The 22,247-nt window shown below is 43.3% G+C and overlaps 1 protein-coding gene and 1 long non-coding RNA gene across 6 annotated transcripts in view; one reads left to right on the top strand and one right to left on the bottom strand.

The window, feature by feature from the left end:
* Positions 1–2,287, top strand: part of ZNF385B (zinc finger protein 385B) — a 690,453-nt gene extending 688,166 nt beyond the window's left edge. For both annotated transcript variants that reach the window (XM_029605911.1, XM_029605910.1), the window contains one exon: positions 790–2,287. In XM_029605911.1, coding sequence (XP_029461771.1) covers positions 790–999 — 210 coding nt within the window. In that variant the 3' untranslated portion in view covers positions 1,000–2,287. The remainder of the gene's footprint in view (positions 1–789) is intronic.
* The window catches only part of LOC115093730, a 112,243-nt gene that overhangs the window by 69,176 nt on the left and 20,820 nt on the right, over positions 1–22,247 (bottom strand). The gene's annotated exons all lie outside the window — the stretch shown is intronic.

Raw genomic sequence — 22,247 nt, 5'->3', positions numbered from 1 at the left:
CACTAGGCTAGAGATAGGATGTAACAATGTAGCAATTAGAAAGCTATTTGCAAAGTGCCCTGCAAAAGTCTTCACACCCTTTCACATTTTTCATATCCTGCTGTCTAAAAAACGCATGCGAAAACGCCTTATCGCATTTGAAAAATGACCCCCATAATTAGCTAAAGCCAGTCACCAAAGTGACTGACCATTAAGCAAGGCGAAGAGTATTTGAATCAGCTCAACTACCGTGACAAGATACAGGTGAGCTCTATTTAACTTATTATGGGCCTTGTTAAGACAATTTTTTGAAACAGAGCGATTTTGAGTTTATTATGACAAAGGGTGTGAAAACTTAAAAAAGCAAAAATATTTTGCTTGCATATTTTTAATCACTTTTGAAAGATGAAAGGGTAAAGTTTGTTGTGTAGATCAGTGAAATAAACTTACTTTAATGCATGTTGACAGCACAATATGAAAAATGTACAAGGGTGTGAAGACTTTGGAAAGGCACTGTATCTCCTTCTAACAAGATATAAAGATCCCAATCACTAATATATTATGATAACAAAAATGAAGAGCCCAAGAAATGAAGAAAAGATGATTAGCTATCTGACACTCTATACTGAAAAATTTGACTGAAACCAAACAGTTTAAATGTCTGGTTAACAGAGCAAGAAAGGAAAGTTATTCAGACACAATCATGCAATAATCTTCTTTGTTAATATTCTTCTACAATGTTCTCATTGTAACATTTAATTTATAAAGGTACGTGTGTTAAAATATTTTTCTTTTCTTTTTTTTTTCTAGGCAAAACTAGCATTCCAAAAAGAGCTGCTGAAACCTTTGCCTCCTGCTTTCCTTTCATCTCCCCTGGCTGCAGCCGTATCTTCTACCCTTTCTCTGCCCCCACGCCCTGCCTCTCTGTTTCAGGCACCGACAATACCACCTGCACTTTTAAGGCCCGGGCATGGTCCAATTCGAGCTACTCCTGCACCGATCCTCTTTGCACCTTATTAAATTTTATAACTGAAACTATTAACAGGCCAGTAAGAGTAAGAAGGGAAACAGAGAAGATTCCCCGTATTTATTTTTTAATCCTGTCTCCACTTAAGAATGCCATGCGGTATGGTACCCTGGAATGTGCGCTGTTTGCAGCGTTTCTCATGGCTTAGTTTTTAATAGGCATTTCTCCCATTTTGTGCTTATGAGAGAACTATTTTATTTTTACAAATGAGACCCACATGTATGTGTTTTGGTTACTATTCTTTAAAACAAAAAACAATAATTCTATCATTAAATGGTTTGATTTAAAAAACAGCTTTTTAAACTTATTCCATCAAGGTTACATGCCACTAATTATTTGCATGGATATAATCCATTTTTGAAACAAGAAGCGTGGTTTTTCTTTCCTGACAAGACTTGAAAACTAGGGTCTTCCTCACACTTTAATGTAAATATGTTTTTGGACTCCAGCTGGGTATTTTCTAATGTGGAAAAGATAAGATTAATAAGTGATGTGGATAACAGAAACTAATGAACTACGTAATTTATTTTTAACTGTGCATCTTGTTGACCGGGATTATGTGATACTGTTTTAGCTCCAAGTACTGTTGTATCGCGTGTAATCCAACCAGGGTTGTTCCGTCTTTAATTTAAACATTTTAGTTGCTGTGTTAATGTTTGAAACTAATGTAGCTTTTAAGCTTTATTTCCCTTTAAGTCATTGTATTTCTTTTATTTTCATATTTTGTTTAGGTTAAAAAAAATGTAGAAAAGCCATATGAGATATAGTTGTGATTATTAGGTTTTTTTTCTGATTTTAACTTATTTTGTAATTTCCGTACTGGTTCAAATAGCTTAAGTTGCTAAACAATGTAAAGAAATAAAGGATGTGTGCTTCATTAATTTCCACATTATCATACGTTAGGTCTTGCATATTCAGCAAGATTTATTTCTACGTAAATAACTTTCTTCATTTCAAAAACTTTCCCATTTGTAATGATGCTGCATTATTTTGTGGCTACCTTAATGCAATAATGTACAGAACATAAAATATTTATAATATATTAACTGTCTTTTCTGTTTATTGAACATGTTGCAATACTGCCAACCTTTTCCATGTGGTGATGTGGATAAGCAGCACAGAGCCGGAGACATATATAATATGTGATAGTAAGAAGAGAAGGTGTAATAAATGAACAAAAATACACCATAAGCACATTTCTTTTTGAACACGCAATCCTTAATTGGTCATATATGTCTGTGTATTTTTTTAAATGTACCTTTTCAATAAAAACAGTATGGAAAGATATAAAGAGTGACTGCGTGCTTTGACTGCCTTGGTTAGGGCAACCACATTGCTCCATATATGTTAGATTTTTTTTTTAAAACCTTATTGCAACCCGCTCTAAGGCTCTAGAGCAATTTACGCAAGACGAAAGGGTAGAATGCCGAGCAGATGCTGAAAAATCGTGGGCAAAAAAAAGTTCCAGGAAGCAAGTAGCTAACTGCCCTCCCTACCAATGTTACAAAGATGAACTACCAGTTAACAAAAGAAAAGCAGGTGACACATCCATTATCTTTAGATAGATTAAACCAGTAGATGGTAACACAGCAGTTATTGTACTATCAAACATCTATGCTAGTTCACCAAACCGAACCTATCATTATGTAGCAATTTAATCTTACCAAGTGCTGCACAGCAATTCTTTTACATTTGAAAATCTTGTCATTACTATCTTGCACACTTGGGTACTTTGGCACCAACTGTGCTGAGAGCAGTAAATAAGTACATTGCTGCTTATGTGCTAGCTCAAAGGACGTTTTCCAGCTAAATAGCTCACTCAGGTGACCAACATACCATTGTACCAGATGACCTTTCAGCTTCCAATACTGTAGCCTTCCACATAGTAAAACTATTTTTCTTTGCGGGGGGAGGGGGGGGTGGTCTTCATTTCTTAAGATGACATACTTTGACATTTAGAATACAATTGCATGCCTGATAGTCTGTGGGATCCCATTCAATTGACAATTAAACTTAAATAGAAACATTTTATTGTATATAGTACATAAGAATATAAGAACATGCCTTACTGGGTCAGACCAAGGGTCCATCAAGCCCAGCATCCTGTTTCCAACAGTCGCCAATCCAGGCCATAAGAACCTGGCAGGTACCCAAAATCTAAGTCTATTCCATGTTACCGTTGCTAGTAATAGCAGTGGATAATTTCTAAGTCAACTTAATTAATAGCAGGTAATGGACTTCTCCTCCAAGAACTTATCCAATCCTTTTTTAAACACAGCTATACTAACTGCACTAACCACATCCTCTGGCAACAAATTCCAGAGTTTAATTGTGCGTTGAGTGAAAAAGAACGTTCTCCGATTAGTTTTAAATGTGCCACATGCTAACTTCATGGAGTGCCCCCTAGTCTTTCTATTATCTGAAAGCGTAAATAACCGATTCACATCTACCCGTTTTAGACCTCTCATGATTTTAAACACCTCTATCATATCCCCCCTCAGCCGTCTCTTCTCCAAGTTGAAAAGACCTAACCTCTTTAGTCTTTCCTCATAGGGGAGCTGTTCCTTTCCTCTTATCATCTTGGTAGCCCTTCTCTGTACCTTCTCCATCGCAATTATAACTTTTTTGAGATGTGGCGACCAGAATTGTACACAGTATTCAAGGTGCGGTCTCACCATGGAGCGATACAGAGGCATTATGACATTTTCCGTTTTATTCACCATTCCCTTTCTAATAATTCCCAACATTCTGTTTGCTTTTTTGACTGCCGTAGCACACTGAACTGACGATTTCAATATGTTATCCACTATGACGCCTAGATCTCTTTCTTGGGTAGTAGCACCTAATATGAAACCTAACATTGTGTAACTATGGCATGGGTTATTTTTCTCTATATATATCAGTCTAATCTGTTCATAAGCTTCTTCCATAATGCAAGTGTGGTGGTAATTGGTGGTAATTTCCCTAAGCCACAGCCAATCAGAAATAAGGAACTGCAGTTTATATATATATATATATATATATATATATATATATATATATATATATATATATATATGTAAGTTACATACTTAGAGGGTTACCAGATAACTCTGTCATCAGGAGAGATTGTTCTAGTACCAGTTTTGCCTTATTGCATCCATTCACTTTTGGTCCTTTTCTTACAGAAAATGGAAATACAAATCTATAGCTGAAACAAGGGGTGGAGGGGGCAACAAGACTAATTTGGCCTCTTCCTGATGATCTAGAGCCATCTGGTAAACCTAATTGTAATCTCTTTCAGGAAGACATACAGTCACTGTCAAAAAGCTTGATTTTCTTCCATGATTTTGGCCTCCAAGAAGTAACATATCTTCTGTCATAAAAGGGGATGCTTGGCCACTATTGGGTGAGTTTTTAGACTCTCCAGAAGTTATTTGCAGGAACATTCCAGTGGGAACACTGAGAGGAGAGGATCACCTTGCTGGTGGCTGAAAGGAATCAGTAAGTTTTTGCTTGGTACATTATCTTTTTTAAAAGTATTGGGGCAAAGTTAACTATTTGGGAATATTATTTAGTGTGTTTGTGTCTTTAATAGTCAGTAAAGCAGCAAATAAACAAGTTAGACTGTATTTTTAAATAATCAGCTAGTAAGCAGTAGTTAGTGTGTTTATTTTTAAAAGTCTGTAAGGCAGCTAATAAACAGAACTGAGTGTTTGTATTAAAAAACAAAGGAGCCAGAAGCTAGAAATAAGCTAGGAGCAGTGTATACCTAAATAAAAATGTTGAAAAGTTCAGTTCAGTTACTCACCTTGGAAAGGTGTTGAGGTAGTGTGATTTGGTATGATTAGGTACCAACATTTGTTAATCAAGAGAACAGTGAGTCACTCTGGCTGACTAACTGAAGTTAGACTGTTTGTATTTCCCAACCTTAGCTCACCCTTTAATTTATATTTATAAGGACGTTAAATAGACACATTCCTACTCCCATAGCAATCTAAAACTTAACTAGGAACTGAACAAAAATGAGATGAAGGCAGCAGTCCAGCAGCAAGAGGGGGGCTTCCCAGTCATTTGCATCTAGTGTCACATGCATGATTTTTTACCCGCCGGTGAGAAGTTGTACATGTGCATGCGATGCAAAGAGCTCCTGGCTCTCAGAGAATGAGTCCAATCTCTGGCGGCTAGAGTGGCAGACTTGCGGGAGCTGAGGCAGACAGAGAGGTATATAGATGAGACCTTCAGGGACATAGTAGCCAAGTCCCAACTTCAGACTGGCAGCCCTGGTGCTGCCTTGGAGGAAGAAGGTGTCATGATTGGAGAGCATCAACCTGGTGTAGCAGGAAAGGATCCTGTAGCAAGGACGTGCTCTCCAGGTGATGCATTGTCCTTTCGCGCCGAGGATAACTCCCCAAGGCCTACTGCCCAGGAGGGAAGGGTTAAGTCGGCCGTCATAGCTGGTGATTCGATTATTAGGAATGTAGATAGCTGGGTGGCTGGTCGGCGAGAGGATTGTCTGGTAACATGCCTACCTGGTGCGAAGGTGGCAGACCTCAAGCATCACCTAGATAGGATTTTAGACCGTGCTGGGGAGGAGCCAGCTGTCGTGGTACATGTGGGCACCAACGACATAGGAAAATGTGGGCGGGAGGTTCTGGAAGCCAAATTTAGGCTCTTAGGAAGAAAGCTTAAATCCAGAACCTCCAGGGTAGCATTCTCTGAAATGCTCTCTGTTCCACGCGCAGGTCATCAGAGGCAGGCAAAGCTCTGGAGTCTCAATGCGTGGATGAGACGACAGTGCAAGGAAGAGGGATTCAGTTTTGTTAGGAACTGGGGAATCTTTTGGGGAAGGGGGAGTCTCTTCCGAAGGGATGGGCTCCACCTTATCCAGGGTGGAACCAGACTGCTGGCGCTAACCTTTAAAAAGGAGATAGAGCAGCTTTTAAACTAGAACAAAGGGGAAAGCCGACAGTCACTCAGCAGTACATGGTTCGGAAAGAGGTATCTTCAAAGGATACTAATGATGCATTAGAATTAGGGCATGCCGACAGTGAGGTTCCAATAATTAGAAAAATAGTCCAAGTGCCTGTAACTAAAAACTCAGCTGAGTAAAAAATTCTAACTTATCCCTATCAATTATAAAGTAAAATGAAAATACAAACAAAAAACAAACTTTGAAATGTTTGTATGCTAATGCCAGAAGTCAAAGAAGTAAGATGGGAGAATTAGAATGTATAGCAGTGAATGATGACATAGACTTAATTGGCATCTCAGAGACATGGTGGAAGGAGGACAACCAATGGGACAGTGCTGTACCGGGGTACAAATTATATCGCAAAGACAGAGAGGATCACCCGGGAGGTGGTGTGGCGCTTTATGTGACGGGATGCCATAGAGTCCAACAGGATAAACATCCTGCATGAGACTAAATGCACAATTGAATCTTTATAGGTAGAAATCCCTTGTGTGTCGGGGAAGACTATAGTGATAGGAGTATAGTACCATCCACCTGGTCAAGATGGTGAGACTGACAGTGAAATGCTAAGAGAAATTAGGGAAGCTAACCAAATTGTTAGTGCGGTAATAATGGGAGACTTCAATTACCCCGATATTGACCGGGTAAATTTATCATCGGGTCACGCTAGAGAGATAAAGTTCCTGGATGGAATAAATGATAGTTTTATGGAGCAATTGGTTCAGGAACCGACGAGAGAGCAATTTTAGATCTAATTCTCAGTGGAGCACAGGATTTGGTGAAAGAGGTAACGGTGGTGGGGCCGCTTGGCAATAGTGATCATAATATGATCAAATTTGAATTAATGACTGGAAGGGGGACAGTAAGCAAATCCATGGCTCTCGTGCTAAACTTTCAAAAGGAGGACAAAAGGAAAGATCGGTGTAGTAAGGGATTCTTTATTGGAAAATGGCCGACTCTGGCCGAGTATCGCTCATAACAGAGCTGCCTCAGGGGCTACTGTAAAAAGTAATAAATAATACAATAATAAAATAACATTAAGTTGACTAAAAGAAAACACACATATGTAAAAATTAAGACAAACATAAATATATGTAGATACATATAAAATGTCAAAAGGACATAAGAAATCATAATAAAATGATAAAAAATTGTATAAAAACAATCAATTGACTATGTATATTAATAATATGAATAAAAGTAAATTCAAAAATAATATTTCTTAAAAACCATGCAAACAGTACGAATGTCAATACTTGAGGGTGAATAAGTGAAACATATGTGTATCTAGTGGGTCAGCGGACGTAGATACAGTTAAATGAAAAGACCATTGGTGTAGGTACCTGTTCCAATATGAATTTCTCATATTTTGCGGTTTATTATGATAATACCACAAATTGTCGATCAGAATCCTGTGTGTGTGGGGGGGGGGGGGGGGGAACAGAACAACTTAGTGTAATCATTGAATATACACACTCTACTATAGAAAAGGGAAGCACATATATTAGAATAACTATACGAGCTATTTTTTATGTGCTAAAAAATTCTTGGATAAAAAATTAAAAAATGGATACAGAAGATTGATAAATGAAAAAATGATTGATACTTATATGTCTAAAATTAAGATGATATAAAATCTTAAAAATGATGAAACCATATCAAAATATTGTAATGCAAAAAAATGGTGTGCACAGTGATATAATGTTAAGAACATAAGAAAATGCCATACTGGGTCAGACCAAGGGTCCATCAAGCCCAGCATCCTGTTTCCAACAATGGCCAATCCAGGCCATAAGAACCTGGCATGTACCCAAAAACTAAGTCTATTCCATGTTACCATTGCTAATGGAGGTGGCTATTCTCTAAGTGAATTTAATAGCAGGTAATGGACTTCTCCTCCAAGAACTTATCCAATCCTTTTTTAAACACAGCTATACTAACTGCACTAACCACATCCTCTGGCAACAAATTCCAGAGTTTAATTGTGCGTTGAGTAAAAAAGAACTTTCTCCGATTAGTTTTAAATGTGCCCCATGCTAACTTCATGGAGTGCCCCCTAGTCTTTCTACTATCCGAAAGAGTAAATAACCGATTCACATCTACCCGTTCTAGACCTCTCATGATTTTAAACACCTCTATCATATCCCCCCTCAGTCGTCTCTTCTCCAAGCTGAAAAGTCCTAACCTCTTTAGTCTTTCCTCATAGGGGAGCTGTTCCATTCCCCTTATCATTTTGGTAGCCCTTCTCTGTACCTTCTCCATCGCAATTATATCTTTTTTGTGATGCGGCGACCAGAATTGTACACAGTATTCAAGGTGCGGTCTCACCATGGAGCGATACAGAGGCATTATGACATTTTCCGTTTTATTCACCATTCCCTTTCTAATAATTCCCAACATTCTGTTTGCTTTTTTGACTGCCGCAGCACACTGAACCGACGATTTCAATGTGTTATCCACTATGACACCTAGATCTCTTTCTTGGGTTGTAGCACCTAATATGGAACCCAACATTGTGTAATTATAGCATGGGTTATTTTTCCCTATATGCATCACCTTGCACTTATCCACATTAAATTTCATCTGCCATTTGGATGCCCAATTTTCCAGTCTCACAAGGTCTTCCTGCAATTTATCACAATCTGCTTGTGATTTAACTACTCTGAACAATTTTGTGTCATCTGCAAATTTGATTATCTCACTCGTCGTATTTCTTTCCAGATCATTTATAAATATATTGAAAAGTAAGGGTACCAATACAGATCCCTGAGGCACTCCACTGCCCACTTCCTTCCACTGAGAAAATTGACCATTTAATCCTACTCTCTGTTTCCTGTCTTTTAGCTCAGGTCACTTGCTACTTCACATAGGAAATTATGTTAAGTTACCTTAATGTTTATGTATTCGATGGCTTTGAAAGAATCCAATGTTCATAGAATTTCTGACAAAACCTGTCGGGAATAATGTAGTGAACAGCGTCAGGTACACAGATTGTAAAATGCCATGCAGTGGGAGATTCTCATCAAAATCATATATAAGACAGTAGTCCTCCATACAATAATAGGGGTAATAGAGTGATATTTTGAACGCGAATCAGTTTAAAGTTAATGTCTTTCTCACTGTGCAAAAAATGTTAAGCGAACGTTTCGCTGTGAGAAGTGGATGTTAAACTGGCGCGGAAGCTTTTCTGCAACATTGATCGGCTGCCGCTTTGTTTTTTGAAACTTTCAAAAGGGAAACTTTGATAAAATGAGAAAAATTGTTAGAAAATAACTTAAAGGAGCAGCTACAAAAGTAAAAAGTGTGCAAGAAGCGTGGTCATTGTTAAAAAAATACCATCCTAGAAGCACAGTCCAGATGTATTCCACACATTAAGGAAGGTGAAAAGAAGGCAAAACGATTACCAACATGGTTAAAAGGGGAGGTGAAAGAAGCTATTTTAACTAAAAGATCTTCATTCAAAAATTGGAAGAAGGAGCCAACAGAAGAAAATAGGATAATGCATAAACGATGGCAAGTTAAATGTAAGACATTGATAAGACAGGCCAAGAGAGAATTTGAAAAGAAGTTGGCCGTAGAGGCAAAAACTCACAAGTAAAAACTTTTTAAAATATATCCAAAGCAGAAAGCCTGTGAGGGAGTCAGTTGGACCATTAGATGATCGAGGGGATAAAGGGGCACTTACAGAAGATAAGGCCATCGTGGAAAGATTAAATGATTTCTTTGCTTCTGTGTTTACTGAACAGGATGCTGGGGAGGTACCCGTAATGGAGAAGGTTTTCATGGGTAATGATTCAGATGGACTGAACCAAATCACGGTGAACCTAGAAGATGTGGTAGACCTGATTGACAAACTGAAGAGTAGTAAATTACCTGGACCGGATGGTATACACCCCAGAGTTCTGAAGGAACTAAAAAAATGAAATTTCAGACCTATTAGTAAAAATGTGTAACCTATCATTAAAATCATCCATTGTACCTGAAGACTGGAGGATAGCTAATGTAACCCCCAATATTTAAAAAGGGCTCCAGGGGCGATCTGGGAAACTACATACTGGTTAGCCTGACTTCAGTGCCAGGAAAAATAGTGGAAAGTGTTCTAAACATCAAAATCACAGAACATATAGAAAGACATGGTTTAATGGAACAAAGTCAGCATGGCTTCACCCAAGGCAAGTCTTGCCTCACAAATCTGCTTCACTTTTTGAAGGAGTTAATAAACATGTGGATAAAGGTGAACCGGTAGATGTAGTTTACTTGGATTTTCAGAAGGCGTTTGACAAAGTTCCTCATGAGAGGCTTCTAGGAAAAGTAAAAAGTCATGGGATAGGTGGTGATGTCTTTTCGTGGATTACAAACTAGGGATGTGAATCGGGCTTCGTACGATTGAAAATATCGGACGATATTTTCAAAATCGTCAGAAATCGGGGGCTCCCGATAAGAGAACCCCATGATTTTGTTCCTGTGTTCTCTTATCGTTTTGGGGGACTGCGGGAAAACGGCACACCAAAACAATCCCTAAACCCACCCCGACCCTTTAAAACTGTTCCCTTAGCTTCCCCCACCCTCCCGAACCCCCCCAAAACTTTTTACAAATACCTGGTGGTCCAGTGTGGGTCCCGGGAGTAATCTCCCGCTCTCGAGCTGTTGGCTGCCACTAATCAAAATGGTGCCGATGGCCCTTTGCCCTTACCATGTGACAGGGTATCCGTGCCATTGGCTGGCCCCTGTCACATGGTAGGAGCACTGGATGGCTTGAAACAGGATGCTGGGCTGGATGGACCCTTGGTCTGACCCAGTATGGCATGTTGTTATGTTCTTATGTTCTTTACCAAAATAAAGATAGTTGAGCAAGCAGGAAGTGGAGCTTACATATACTTTCCATAACAAAGCTCCATTTCCTTTCCATCCACCAAAGCCTTATTCATGTCCCTCAACATGAGGCTTTTATTCATCTCCACAGAACCTCTGCTCTGAGCTTATTTGGAGGTTCTAGTAGGGGAACACAGTTAATCATATATCCTTGATCAAAGAATAGTACTTCTATTGAGGAGGGTCATCTTCTTCAACTGAGCATGCAGCTTTGGGAGAAACAAAATATATGACAGTGAGGGAAGAAGGGGCAAACCACCTAGCCATGTAGATCAACCAAATCAACACTAGAAATCAGATGTCACACCCAGATTTCCCTCACATCCTGACACCTCCACCCTGAATAATATTTACTTTTTTTTTTTCAAGAATATTTTTATTGAGGAATGATGTAGTACTTACAAATATTTAACATATACAAAATCAACATGATATATAGAACTGAACTGCAAATATTCCCATTTTTCTCCATAACCCAACCTGTGTCCTCCAACCCCTTCCCAGTTATGCCGCTGAGATTTTATTTACATAAACTGCGGGCAGTCAGACATTTTGCAGGTTATCTTGAAAACCTATCCGTGACACCTCTCCAAGGGAAAGAGTGTTTGGACCGATTTTGGTAAAGACTGATAATACAGGAACCATAAGTCTCTGAAAAAGAGTTTCTTCTTCCAAGTGAAAGAAGTATATAAAGATCCATATTCCATCTGATAAAGCTCTTGTTGCATCGGAGGTGGATTCTTGGTCTGAGGTGGGGTTGATGCAACCCGTAGGTAGGGACCTACAGGTCCCCACTGTTGGCAGGCGGAGTGGGCTGATAGAGGCCACTGGAGCTTCACCTATACCAGCCCTTGTTCCCTGCGGGTTGAGCCTTTGGGTGCCGGGGTGGTAGGACTTAGGTGGGCCTCGAGGTTGGTTCGTGACGTTAGGTGGTTCAGCCCAGAGACAGCAGTCAATAGGTGGCGTAGTCCTACCCTGGACAGGGTTCGGTATAGGAACTCAGGCACCAATGGACAGGAGGCAACTGGAGGTACCTAAGCAAAGAAAGGCCAAAGCCTTGTAAGTCCATGTCCAGGAGATAGGCTGAAGGAGGTGTCACTGACAGGCTGGAATCAGGGCTGGCAGCAACAGAAGGTCATGGCAAGCAATGTAGAACGGGACACGGAGTAATCTGTAGCGTAGTCGATCAAGGCAATGATCAGGGCATGGAGAAAGCAGGTGTAGTCATTCAAGGCAATGGTCAGGGCATGGAGAAGGCAGGCATGGTCAAACATAGCAAAGGTCCGGGGTTGGAGATAGGCTGAAGAGTAGTCAAATGAAGCCGAGTCGAAATCCAGAAAGTCAGTCCACAGGAGACAGGAATACAATGTAGAGACGATTTTCTATCAGCAATGAGTACTTGGAGTATGAGGAGACCTGTTGCAAAGGCAACGCTATGGAGCGAGGCCTGAGCTTATATACGCTGAAGAGTCTGACGTCAGCATACGGGGCCGCGGCCAGGTTCCCGCCACAGGCCCTTTAAAAGAATCAGCGATGCGCATGCCTAGGGAGGGGCGCGGCGCCAATGGCGGCGTCTCTCCGCGAGCTACGCGGAGAGGCCCGACGAGCAGGAACATCTTGGCTGACAACATAGTAGCGGATCACTTGTATGTGCAAATGAGGCTGCAGTGACTGGTGCCCATAGCCTTGCTGGTCTGTGTGGAAGGGAGCTGTTAAATTGTGAGGCCCTGTCATCAGTGCAATGATTGAGGGCTACATGAAAGGTGTGTGGTTTGTGTCTTATGAATGCTGTCCCATCGTAGTGAGGACAGTGATGAGTGAAGAATGCAGAATAAAGACTATAGGGGTAATTTTCAAAAGGATTTACATGGGTAAATGTAACTACTATTATAGCAATTTTCAAAAGCCATTTACTCTAGTAAAGTGCACTTACATGAGTAAATCCTACAAACAATTCAATGGCACATATTGGAGCAATTTTCAAAAGCCTACTTACATGGTGTTGCGCTGCAGCTGGATCCTTGGCCTGGCACAGGATTGGTATGGCCCTCTGAGGGATCCCAGAGGGTGCCTGCCGCCAGGAGGTGGAGCACACAAGGAAACAGAGACCCAGGGGCTCCACGGGTTGAGCCCTTGGATTCCCAGGCTGCCTGGGCTTAGGTGGGCCTCTGAGGGTCTCCCGGAGAGATGGTGGAGAGGTGTGCCAACAAGGAGTAGGTGCGTGGCTGACGGTGAACAGATGAGCTAGACCAGAACAGAGAGTACCGGAGACCACGGGTACGAGGCAGCAGGAACTGCAGGTCCTCCAGGCAGGGTAGGAAGCGCTTAGTGGTCTAACTCGAGGAAGGCCGCAGACAGCGACAAGGCAGGTGAGCCTGGTGGTCTCAGGAGAAGTAAAGAGAGTCCTTTGGAGGTGGAGGAGATGGTGTCGGCGACCGCCTGTCGGCCTGGGTCATCAAAGGTGCGTCGGAATGTAGAAATGAAGTGAGGGAGCTGCTGTAGTAAAGAGTCAGAACATTCCCAAAGAGGGGAGGCCCATGCCAGGGCCTTCCCCTCCAAACTCGAGGGGTTAAATGTGATCTTTGACACTTCATCCAGAAACAGAGAAGGTTGTAGCGCAAACTGCATGTAACACTGGTTAATGAAGCCTCGGCAGAGACGAGGGTCCCCATTGAATCGGGGAGGAGCGGGGAGGGCCAGCAGTGCCCGTGAGGGCGATGAACCAGAGGAAATGCTATTAGCAAGAGTCCCAGGGTTGGCCATAGCGGACTCTTCAAGTTGTGACCATAGTTTCTCCACCGAGGTGGCCAATGCCTCGAGGTATTGCTGCTGCTCCCGGACACATGTAGCCAGGCCCAGAATGGCCTGCGAGGCGGAGGACTCCGCCAAGTCATGGCCTTGGCAACCTGTTGTGCTGGAGGTGGACCCATGGCCTGGCGCAGGATTGGTACGGCCCTCTGAGGGATCCCAGAGGGCGCCTGCCGCCAGGAGGCGGAGCACACAAGGAGACAGAGGCAAGCTGGAATTTCACCAATAACAGCCTGGGGGCTCCGCGGGTTGAGCCCTTGGATTCCCGGGCTGCCTGGGCTTAGGTGGGCCTATGGGGGTCTCCCGGAGAGATGGTGGAGAGTTGTGCCCACAAAGAGTAGGTGCATGGCTAACAGTGAACAGATGAGCTAGACCAAAACAGAGAATACTGGAGACCACTGGTACAAGGCAGGAACTGAAGGTCCTCCGGGCAGGGTAGGCAGCACCTAGTGGTCTAGCTCAAGGAAGGCTACAGACAGCGTCCAGGCAGATGGGCCTGGTGGTCTCAGGAGAAGCAAAGAGAGTGTCCGAATGGAGCGCAAGAGTCAAAGTCAGGGTATCCATCCGAGGATGGTCAGTCAAGGCAAGGGTCAGTTCCAGGTATCAGTCTGAGCGTGGTCAGGGGCAAGCAGAGGTCAGTTCCAGGTATTGGTCCAAGCGTGGTCAGAGGCAAGCAAAGGTCAGTACCAGCTATCAGTCCAAGTATGGTCAGAGGCAAGCAGAGGTCAGTTCCAGGTATCAGCAGGGCTGGTGCAAGGGGATTAGGCGCCCTAGGCGATCCTTCTCCCTTGCGCCCCCCCCCCCCAGTCTCGGCCCCGACTCCTACATCGTTCTTGATCATGCCCACTGACTGTGTGGTTTTCTGGGTTGCGAGCAGGTTGGGCGCTGCTCGCGGCCCACCAAATCTCCACTCCTCTTTGCCGCCACTTGCGGCCCCATATGGTTCACACCCAGTGGCGTACCAAGGGTCTCCGGTGGGTGCGCGCCCTTGAAGTGCACAAAGGAGTGCAACAGAGGAGCTTGCCCCTTTATGCGCCCCCTTCGTGTGTACCTGAAGTGCTAGCCTGCTGTTTATCTACCATAATAACCTTTCCTATTAACTAAAACCATTCTAACAATGGAGCACATAAACTTTATCAAACCTATACTTGGACAGGGCATCTACGGCGAACTAAGAAGGCAAATTCAAAAACAGAATCAAAAAAGTAATACAAAACAAATCTTCCCCATGACCAATAATAACTCTCATACAGGGCTAAAGCATATGTGTGCCTCTCCAGCATCCCCCCCCCCCCCCCTTAGTCTTTCTTTACTAATGCTTAAGGTCACAGAAAATCAGTGGCATCTCTAGACAGAAGAATTTTTTTGGGGGGGGGGGAGGAGCCAAAATGACATTTTTTCCTCGCACCCACCTCTATAGCATGGATCCTGCTTGAAAATTGGGTACAAAAAAAAAGTGGGGTCTTCTGCGTAATTTTAAAAAGCTGGCTAATTTCACACTTCTAGTAAAACTACTATAAAATTATGTGATAGCCTCATTCAACTAATTCTATATGACTATGAGAGTGAAGTCTGGAATTTATAGGAAGGGACAGAATGTCAATATAGATCCTGCACCTCCAGTTCTCTAACTCTGTGCATCCACTGAAATTCCCCCAAACAATGGAGCTTGGATGTTTCCCTTACAGCTCATCATAGTAAAATATATTTTCAAATTCTGGTGTCACCTCACAGTAACAGCAGCACAAACACCTTCCACTGCCAGGCACATTGTGAACTAACACAAAACCCTGCAAAAAAGACACTCAAAATCTACACTGCAATCCCATCATAACATAACAGTAATAACAACAAGGACTCAAAAAACAATAACCCTACCTGTGAAAAAGCAAGGGTAAATATTACACTGGGTCCGAGAATGCCAATACATCACCTACTGAGGAAACAAAACAAACCAGATTGCTATAGATCCCTATGCTAGCAGAATCTCTCATCATGGTCACACACACAGAGCAGAGACAGACTCTCACCAAATACAGAAATCAAAATAAAGGAGCACAAATTAGACAAAATCTGAAATGGAAACTCCAAGAAGCCAGATTCTGTGTAATAACAATGGAAAAACAGAACCACCATAAAACAAATAAAATCAAGAAACATAAAGCATCAGTTATAATAGTAAAACCATAATAAAAGAATATTTTAAAACTACTGATAAATAGAATTTCTATTAATTAAAATCATATACATTTTTTACAATTTCCCAAACACCAATAAAATATTTCAAAACAGCACATATATCAAATAACACCCAATAATTAAAACTAATAAGGATTTTAAAAAGCCCCTGCTGTCCCTTTCTGTGGGAGTTCTTGATTTCCAGTCACCCTAATATTGTCGAGGATTAGGAGGTTATCCTCTTTCTCTCACACATTCTCACATGTCCATTCTCTCTCACACATACACTGTCACATACATACACATTCATTCTCTTATACCCACCATAACCTCTCACAGACACTGACACACTCTCAGGCTCTAAGACACTCTCTACCCCTCCACACACCCCCACACAAACTCTTACTCCCCTGGATTTTCTCATACACACTCATGCTCTCACACTCACTGGCTCCCTCACATACACACAAACACACACACCCAGGCAAGCTCCCAGTCATTCTCACACACACACACTGACCCCCAGGCAGGCTCCCATTCATTTTCACACCACTCCCTCCCCATCCCCCAGGCATGCACACATTCATTCTCACACACACAGACCCTCAGGCAGGCACCCATGCATTCATACACATACACCCCCAGGCAGAGTCCTATTCATACACATGCACACATTAAAGGCAGACCCCCCCCCCCCTTTCTTTTGCCAGCAACCTCGGAACCTCCCTCATTCCTCTGCTGCCACTGTCACTGCTGCCAAATGGCTATTGGGGAGGTGCCGATTGCTGCTACTGGCACTGAAGCCCATTCTGCTGCCTCCTCTGTGCAGGCCCCATGGGCTTCCACTTCCTCCATGTTGATCTCGTACATTGTGAGATCCCCATAGAGAAAGTGCTACTCTTGCATATTCCCAAAGATTACATGTGCCAATCTCTAAAAAGTAATTATGTTTTTTTACCTTTGCTGTCTGATCTTAGTTTTCTAATCAGTTGGTCACAGGCCTTTTTTTCCACCTTCCCTTTCTTATTTTTTTGCCAATTCCTTTTATATTGTCATTTTTTCTATTTCTTTTCTCTCCATCTTCTTCCCTCAAACACACAGTCAGGTTCTCATTCTCACGTGCTTTCTCTCTCACACACACAAACAGGCTCTCAGTCACATGCACTCTCTCATACAATCATTCATACACACAGCCTCTCACTGGCACATGCTGTCTGAGTCTCACACACACATGCTCTCTCTCACTCCCACATGCTGTCTTGCTCAAGCACAGGCTCTCACTGTCACATGCTGTTTCTCTCTCTCTCTCTCTCACACACACACACACACACACACATACACAGAGGCTCTCACATGCTGTCTCTCACAAACACAGAGGCTCTCACATGCTGTCTTTGCAAACATTCAGGTCCTCACTCCCACACACAGTCTCTCAACTCATCTCATACATGCACTCATACACACTCTACAGGCCCTCAGCCTGTCTCTTACCTCTGGGCCTCCTTTTCTCGGGTAGCTACCGGGCCTCTTCCTCTTCTCGGGCCGCTGCGACTTGGGATCCGCGGTGGCTGCTCCTCTTCTGCACGCGCTGATGCTGCTCCTCTTCTGCACGCGTTGATGCTGCTCCTCTTCTGCACGCGTTGATGCTCCTCCTCCTTCCTGCCCGCGCGGCTCCGGCAACGTTTTCTTCTGGGGTCGCGCAGGCAGGCAGGGAGGCGGAGCACCTGCAGGCTTGAACGTGACCTTTTTCTTCGGGCAGTGTGACGTGAGCTCTACCACGGCTCTGCCGATCTGCCTGCGTGCTGTGTCGCTGCTCAGCTGCCAGTGGGATGAGGTCCACCAGCGGCCGCATGAGCCTCCCTGTGCCCGGGGTCATTGGCTCCCTTCAGGATACCACTGCTCGCGGCGCCCCCTAATACTCTGCACCCTAGGCCCAGGCCTAGTTCGCCTAGTGCTTCCACCGGCCCTGGGTATCAGTCCAAGTGTGGTCAGAGGCAAGCAGAGATCAGTACCGGGTATCAGTCCGAGAAGGTACAACCTGGGTTGCAGAACGTGGAACAAACTCAGGAACATAGGAGCACAGGAACAGGCACTGGAATACAGGAAGGACCACGGGAACACAGGAGCAACGTAGGAACACGGGAACGAGAACAGGAACACAGGAACAGACGCGGGAACACTGGAACAAGCACAGGAACGCAGGAACAAGGATGGCAACTAGCTCACGCAATGTGACGACTCATTTGCCAAGGCAAGGAATGGAGGGCTGAGCCCTGCCTTTTATGCAGGGCTCAGGTGACGTCATCACTGGGCGCCGCGGAGCGGTTTCCCGCCACAGCACCTTTAAATGTTGGCCCTGTGCACGCGTGCGCACATAGGGGCCAACTGCAGGAAGGCGTGGCACGGGTCTCTCCGCACTATGAAGCACGCGGTGCACCGGAGCAGGAGGAAAACAGGTCCAGAGTTGAGGAGGCCGAGGAGCTAGGAGCCCGAGGGACGCAGACAGGTAGCTACGACCGCGGGGGAGACCGGGGGAGCAGTCAAGGCTGGGTCTGGAAGGTGAGCAGGGCCGGTCGCAGCCCTAGCATGGCCGGGGCGAGCAACACATGGATAAAGTGTATTTACATGTGTAAAACCCATCTTTAAGTGTGTAAATTGTTTTAAAAATCAGGCCCAATGTAGAGAGGAAATAATTTGGATCGGTTAGATGGTAATTTTATATATATATAAATTGCTATCCCGCAGTTTACTAAGGCATTGTTAATATTGCATTTTTTCCAGTTCATATGAGTGTTGGGATTTTCCCTATTGATTTCTATGGATGAACAATCTTGAGTCTGACAAAACAAGACAGAGTTGAATATTATGATATATCCCAGAACTGGCCTGATTACAAATACTGCTCTGTAAATAAAAATATCAGGAGTGTGGTCTTTCTATAAATATTTAGAATATAAATCTATGAAAAGCCACCAGCTGATCCAGCTTCTAAAGAAAGACGTTTGACCTCTTCCTTGTTTTAGAATTTGTAGCCAGTTACAATTTTAATATAAAAAAACAAACCAGGACTGACTAGTAGTACTCTCTAGAATCTAGGTACTTAGCAACTCCCCATTCATAACCTATGAATCAAATCTTTGGTCCTGTACTGATGATGGCTTATAATGTCCTTGGAACTGCATCATATAAAGATTACTTCGTTTAGAGACCTGTTCACAGCCCTGAGCACATAGCAAGTGAAAAATTGCAACATTAGGAGCAATTCAATAGTTGGGGAAAACATCCTTCTTTTGAATTTCTTTTATAAATCAGTTACAGGGGTAGATTGCAGGAAAATATTGGCCCGGGAGATTTTTTCAAAACTGGTCCATGGGATATATGATGCCTTCATGCATTTTCCCTGCAGCATGTGTATCAACAACTCCCAAAAGCACACCAAGTCAACCCTGGAACCCAGCAGAATTGAGCCAAAATATATCCAAAATAAACTTGATCTTTTCTAAATAACTAAGAAGTTGAACACATTCTAGAGATCATGGGTGAGCAGAGTTGCAGCCCCCATTTCATCCATACAAACTGGTTGGGCCCCCTACATATCTGCTTATACTCTTATAGAGATATATTCTGGATTCCTGGTCTGGCTCTTGAACCAGTTGAAAATAATGACACTGCCAGACAGTATCAAACACCATGCTCAGTCACAAACAGATTTTTTAGATTGCAGAAACTTTATTGGCACAGACACACTAACAACCACAAAGACACATACTCTCTCAGACTCACCCACACACTAAGAATGTGTGAGTATCTGTATCACAGACAAAGTGTGTATGGGTGTGTGTGTCTCTCACTCTCTCTGACACAGACACACAAACACTCTCTCTGACATGCTACTGCTGAACTGCTGCTTATGTGCTCACACAGTGGGTGCCCCCAGTCTAGCACTGCTGCATCTTGTCAACGGGAAAATAGAGGAACTGCAAATGAGGTTCACGTCTCTTTAAATTCACCTGAATCTGACGTCAGTGACCTAAGTCAGGTATGGTTGAGATATCAAGGATTAATCAGTGAAAGAATAATCAACCCAGAAACGCATGATGGATGAACAGTATTAAGTTGATATATCCAGCGTTGTTCAGCCTGTAATAGAAGATGATGTCGGTCTCCCCCTCGCCAATGCGGTGGTATATGATCTATAACGCAAAAAAGTAAATCAGCAAAAGAATGTTTATGCTCCTGACAATGCAATACCAAGGGTTCGTCCTCTCGGTTATTTTTGATATTGGAACGATGTTCTATCATTCGAGTCTTTAAAAGACGCTTGGTCTTCCCAATATACAATAATAAACACGGACATTGAATCAAGTAAATCACCATCGAAGAATCACAGGTAGTGTTGTGTTTAAGGACCGACATCATCTTCTATTACAGGCTGAACAACGCTGGATATATCGACTTAATACTGTTCATCCGTTTGGGTTAAATAATGAATTGGAATTATATGCGTGTTACGAGGGTTAAGTGGAACCTGGGTCGACCCCGCTTACCTTGAGTCTGGGAGGCACGGGAACAGAAGGTCCTACAGTCCAGGTCGGAGCCGGTGGCAAACAGAAGAATCCAATGCGACGGTTAGGATCAAGGCAGGCAGCAATCAGAATAATCCAAGGAAGGAGTCCGGGTCAAGACAGGCAGCAAACAGAATAATCCAAAGAATCAGTCCGGGTCAAGGCAGGCAGCAAACAGGAAATCCGATGAATCAGTCCAGGTCAAGGCAGGCAGCAAGCAGAGTAATCCAAGGAAGGAGTCCGGGTCAAGACAGACAACAAACAGAATAATCCAAAGAATCAGTCCGGGTCAAGACAGGCAGTAAACAGGAAATCCGATGAATCAGTCCAGGTCACAGCAGGCAGCAAGCAGGGAATCCACGAAGCAGTCCGGGTCAAGAGCTGAGCGACAGGCAGGGCAGTAGCAAACACTCACCAAGCGCACTGTGGCCGAAGCGAAGGGCTCAGCAGGGAGCTCTGTTTAAATCTGAATCTTTTCCCGCGCAAACCGCGGCTGGCCGGCGTCTGACGTCAGGGGGCGTGGCACGGCGCGCTGTAGCGCGAGATTTGCCCGCGGCGTCGGCCCTGACCACGGACGTCCCCAGAAAACGTCGGGCCCGTGCAGAGGGAAGCCGCGCCGCCGGTGCCACGGGAACAGCGGGGACAGAGGCGGAACCCCGCCGACCCCGGAGGACAGCCCTGCTGGCCCGGGAAACGGTAACAATGCGTTTCTGGGTTGATTATTCTTTCACTGATTAATCCTTGATATCTCAACCATACCTGACTTAGGTCACTGACGTCAGATTCAGGTGAATTTAAAGAGACGTGAACCTCGTTTTCAGTTCCTCTACTTTCCCGTTGACAAGATGGTTGAGACGTTCGTCCCTGTCTGAATGGTTAGCCTTGTTCTCATCAGATAAGTACTTTTTGAATTCTTTTGCTACCTGACATGCTAACTAATTGATATATGGCTATTCTAGGTAACTGACTCTTGCTAAAACAATCTTTGAAAATGCCCCTGATGAAGCTGAGTTAGCGAAACACCAGCCTGTGTAGGGCGATAAGAATGTTTTGCGTGATAAGAGTCTACTTCATCTTGAATTTCATGGATGGAGGATTTTTAAATTAAAAAGAAAAAAAGTTTCATAAAAATATTTTTGCAGAATTAAAAAATGATGAAGGTGAATGATTGAGTAGACCGGTTAGTGTCTATCATAAAGACATATAACGTCAGGCTTGCTGACACCTTCTTAGGCTAATGTTGGTAATTGAAGTCTCCCATTATTACCGCATTACCAATTTGGTTAGCTTCCCTAATTTCTCTTAGCATTTCACTGTCAGTCTCACCATCTTGACCAGGTGGACGGTAGTATACTCCTATCACTATAGTCTTCCCCGACACACAAGGGATTTCTACCCATAAAGATTCAATTGTGCATTTAGTCTCATGCAGGATGTTTATCCTGTCGGACTCTATGCCATCCCGGACATAAAGCACCACAATGTCTCCCGGGTGCTCCTCTCTGTCATTGCGATATAATTTGTACCCCGGTATAGCACTGTCCCATTGGTTGTCCTCCTTCCACTATGTCTCTGAGATGCCAATTAAGTCTATGTCATCATTCACTGCTATACATTCTAATTCTCCCATCTTACTTCTTAGACTTCTGGCATTAGCATACAGACATTTCAAAGTTTGTTTTTTGTTTGTATTTTCATTCTGCTTTTTAATTGATAGGGATAAGTTAGAATTTTTTAGCTCAGGTGAGTTTTTAGTTACAGGCACTTGGACTACTTTTCTTATTATTGGAAGCTCACTGTCAGGATGCCCTAATTCTAATGCGTCATTAGTATCCTTTGAAGATACCTCTCTCCGAACCATGCA

This window comes from Rhinatrema bivittatum, chromosome 6, assembly GCF_901001135.1.
Source record: "Rhinatrema bivittatum chromosome 6, aRhiBiv1.1, whole genome shotgun sequence".
Taxonomy (NCBI): domain Eukaryota; kingdom Metazoa; phylum Chordata; class Amphibia; order Gymnophiona; family Rhinatrematidae; genus Rhinatrema; species Rhinatrema bivittatum.
This window is presented reverse-complemented; position numbering and strand designations above follow the sequence as displayed.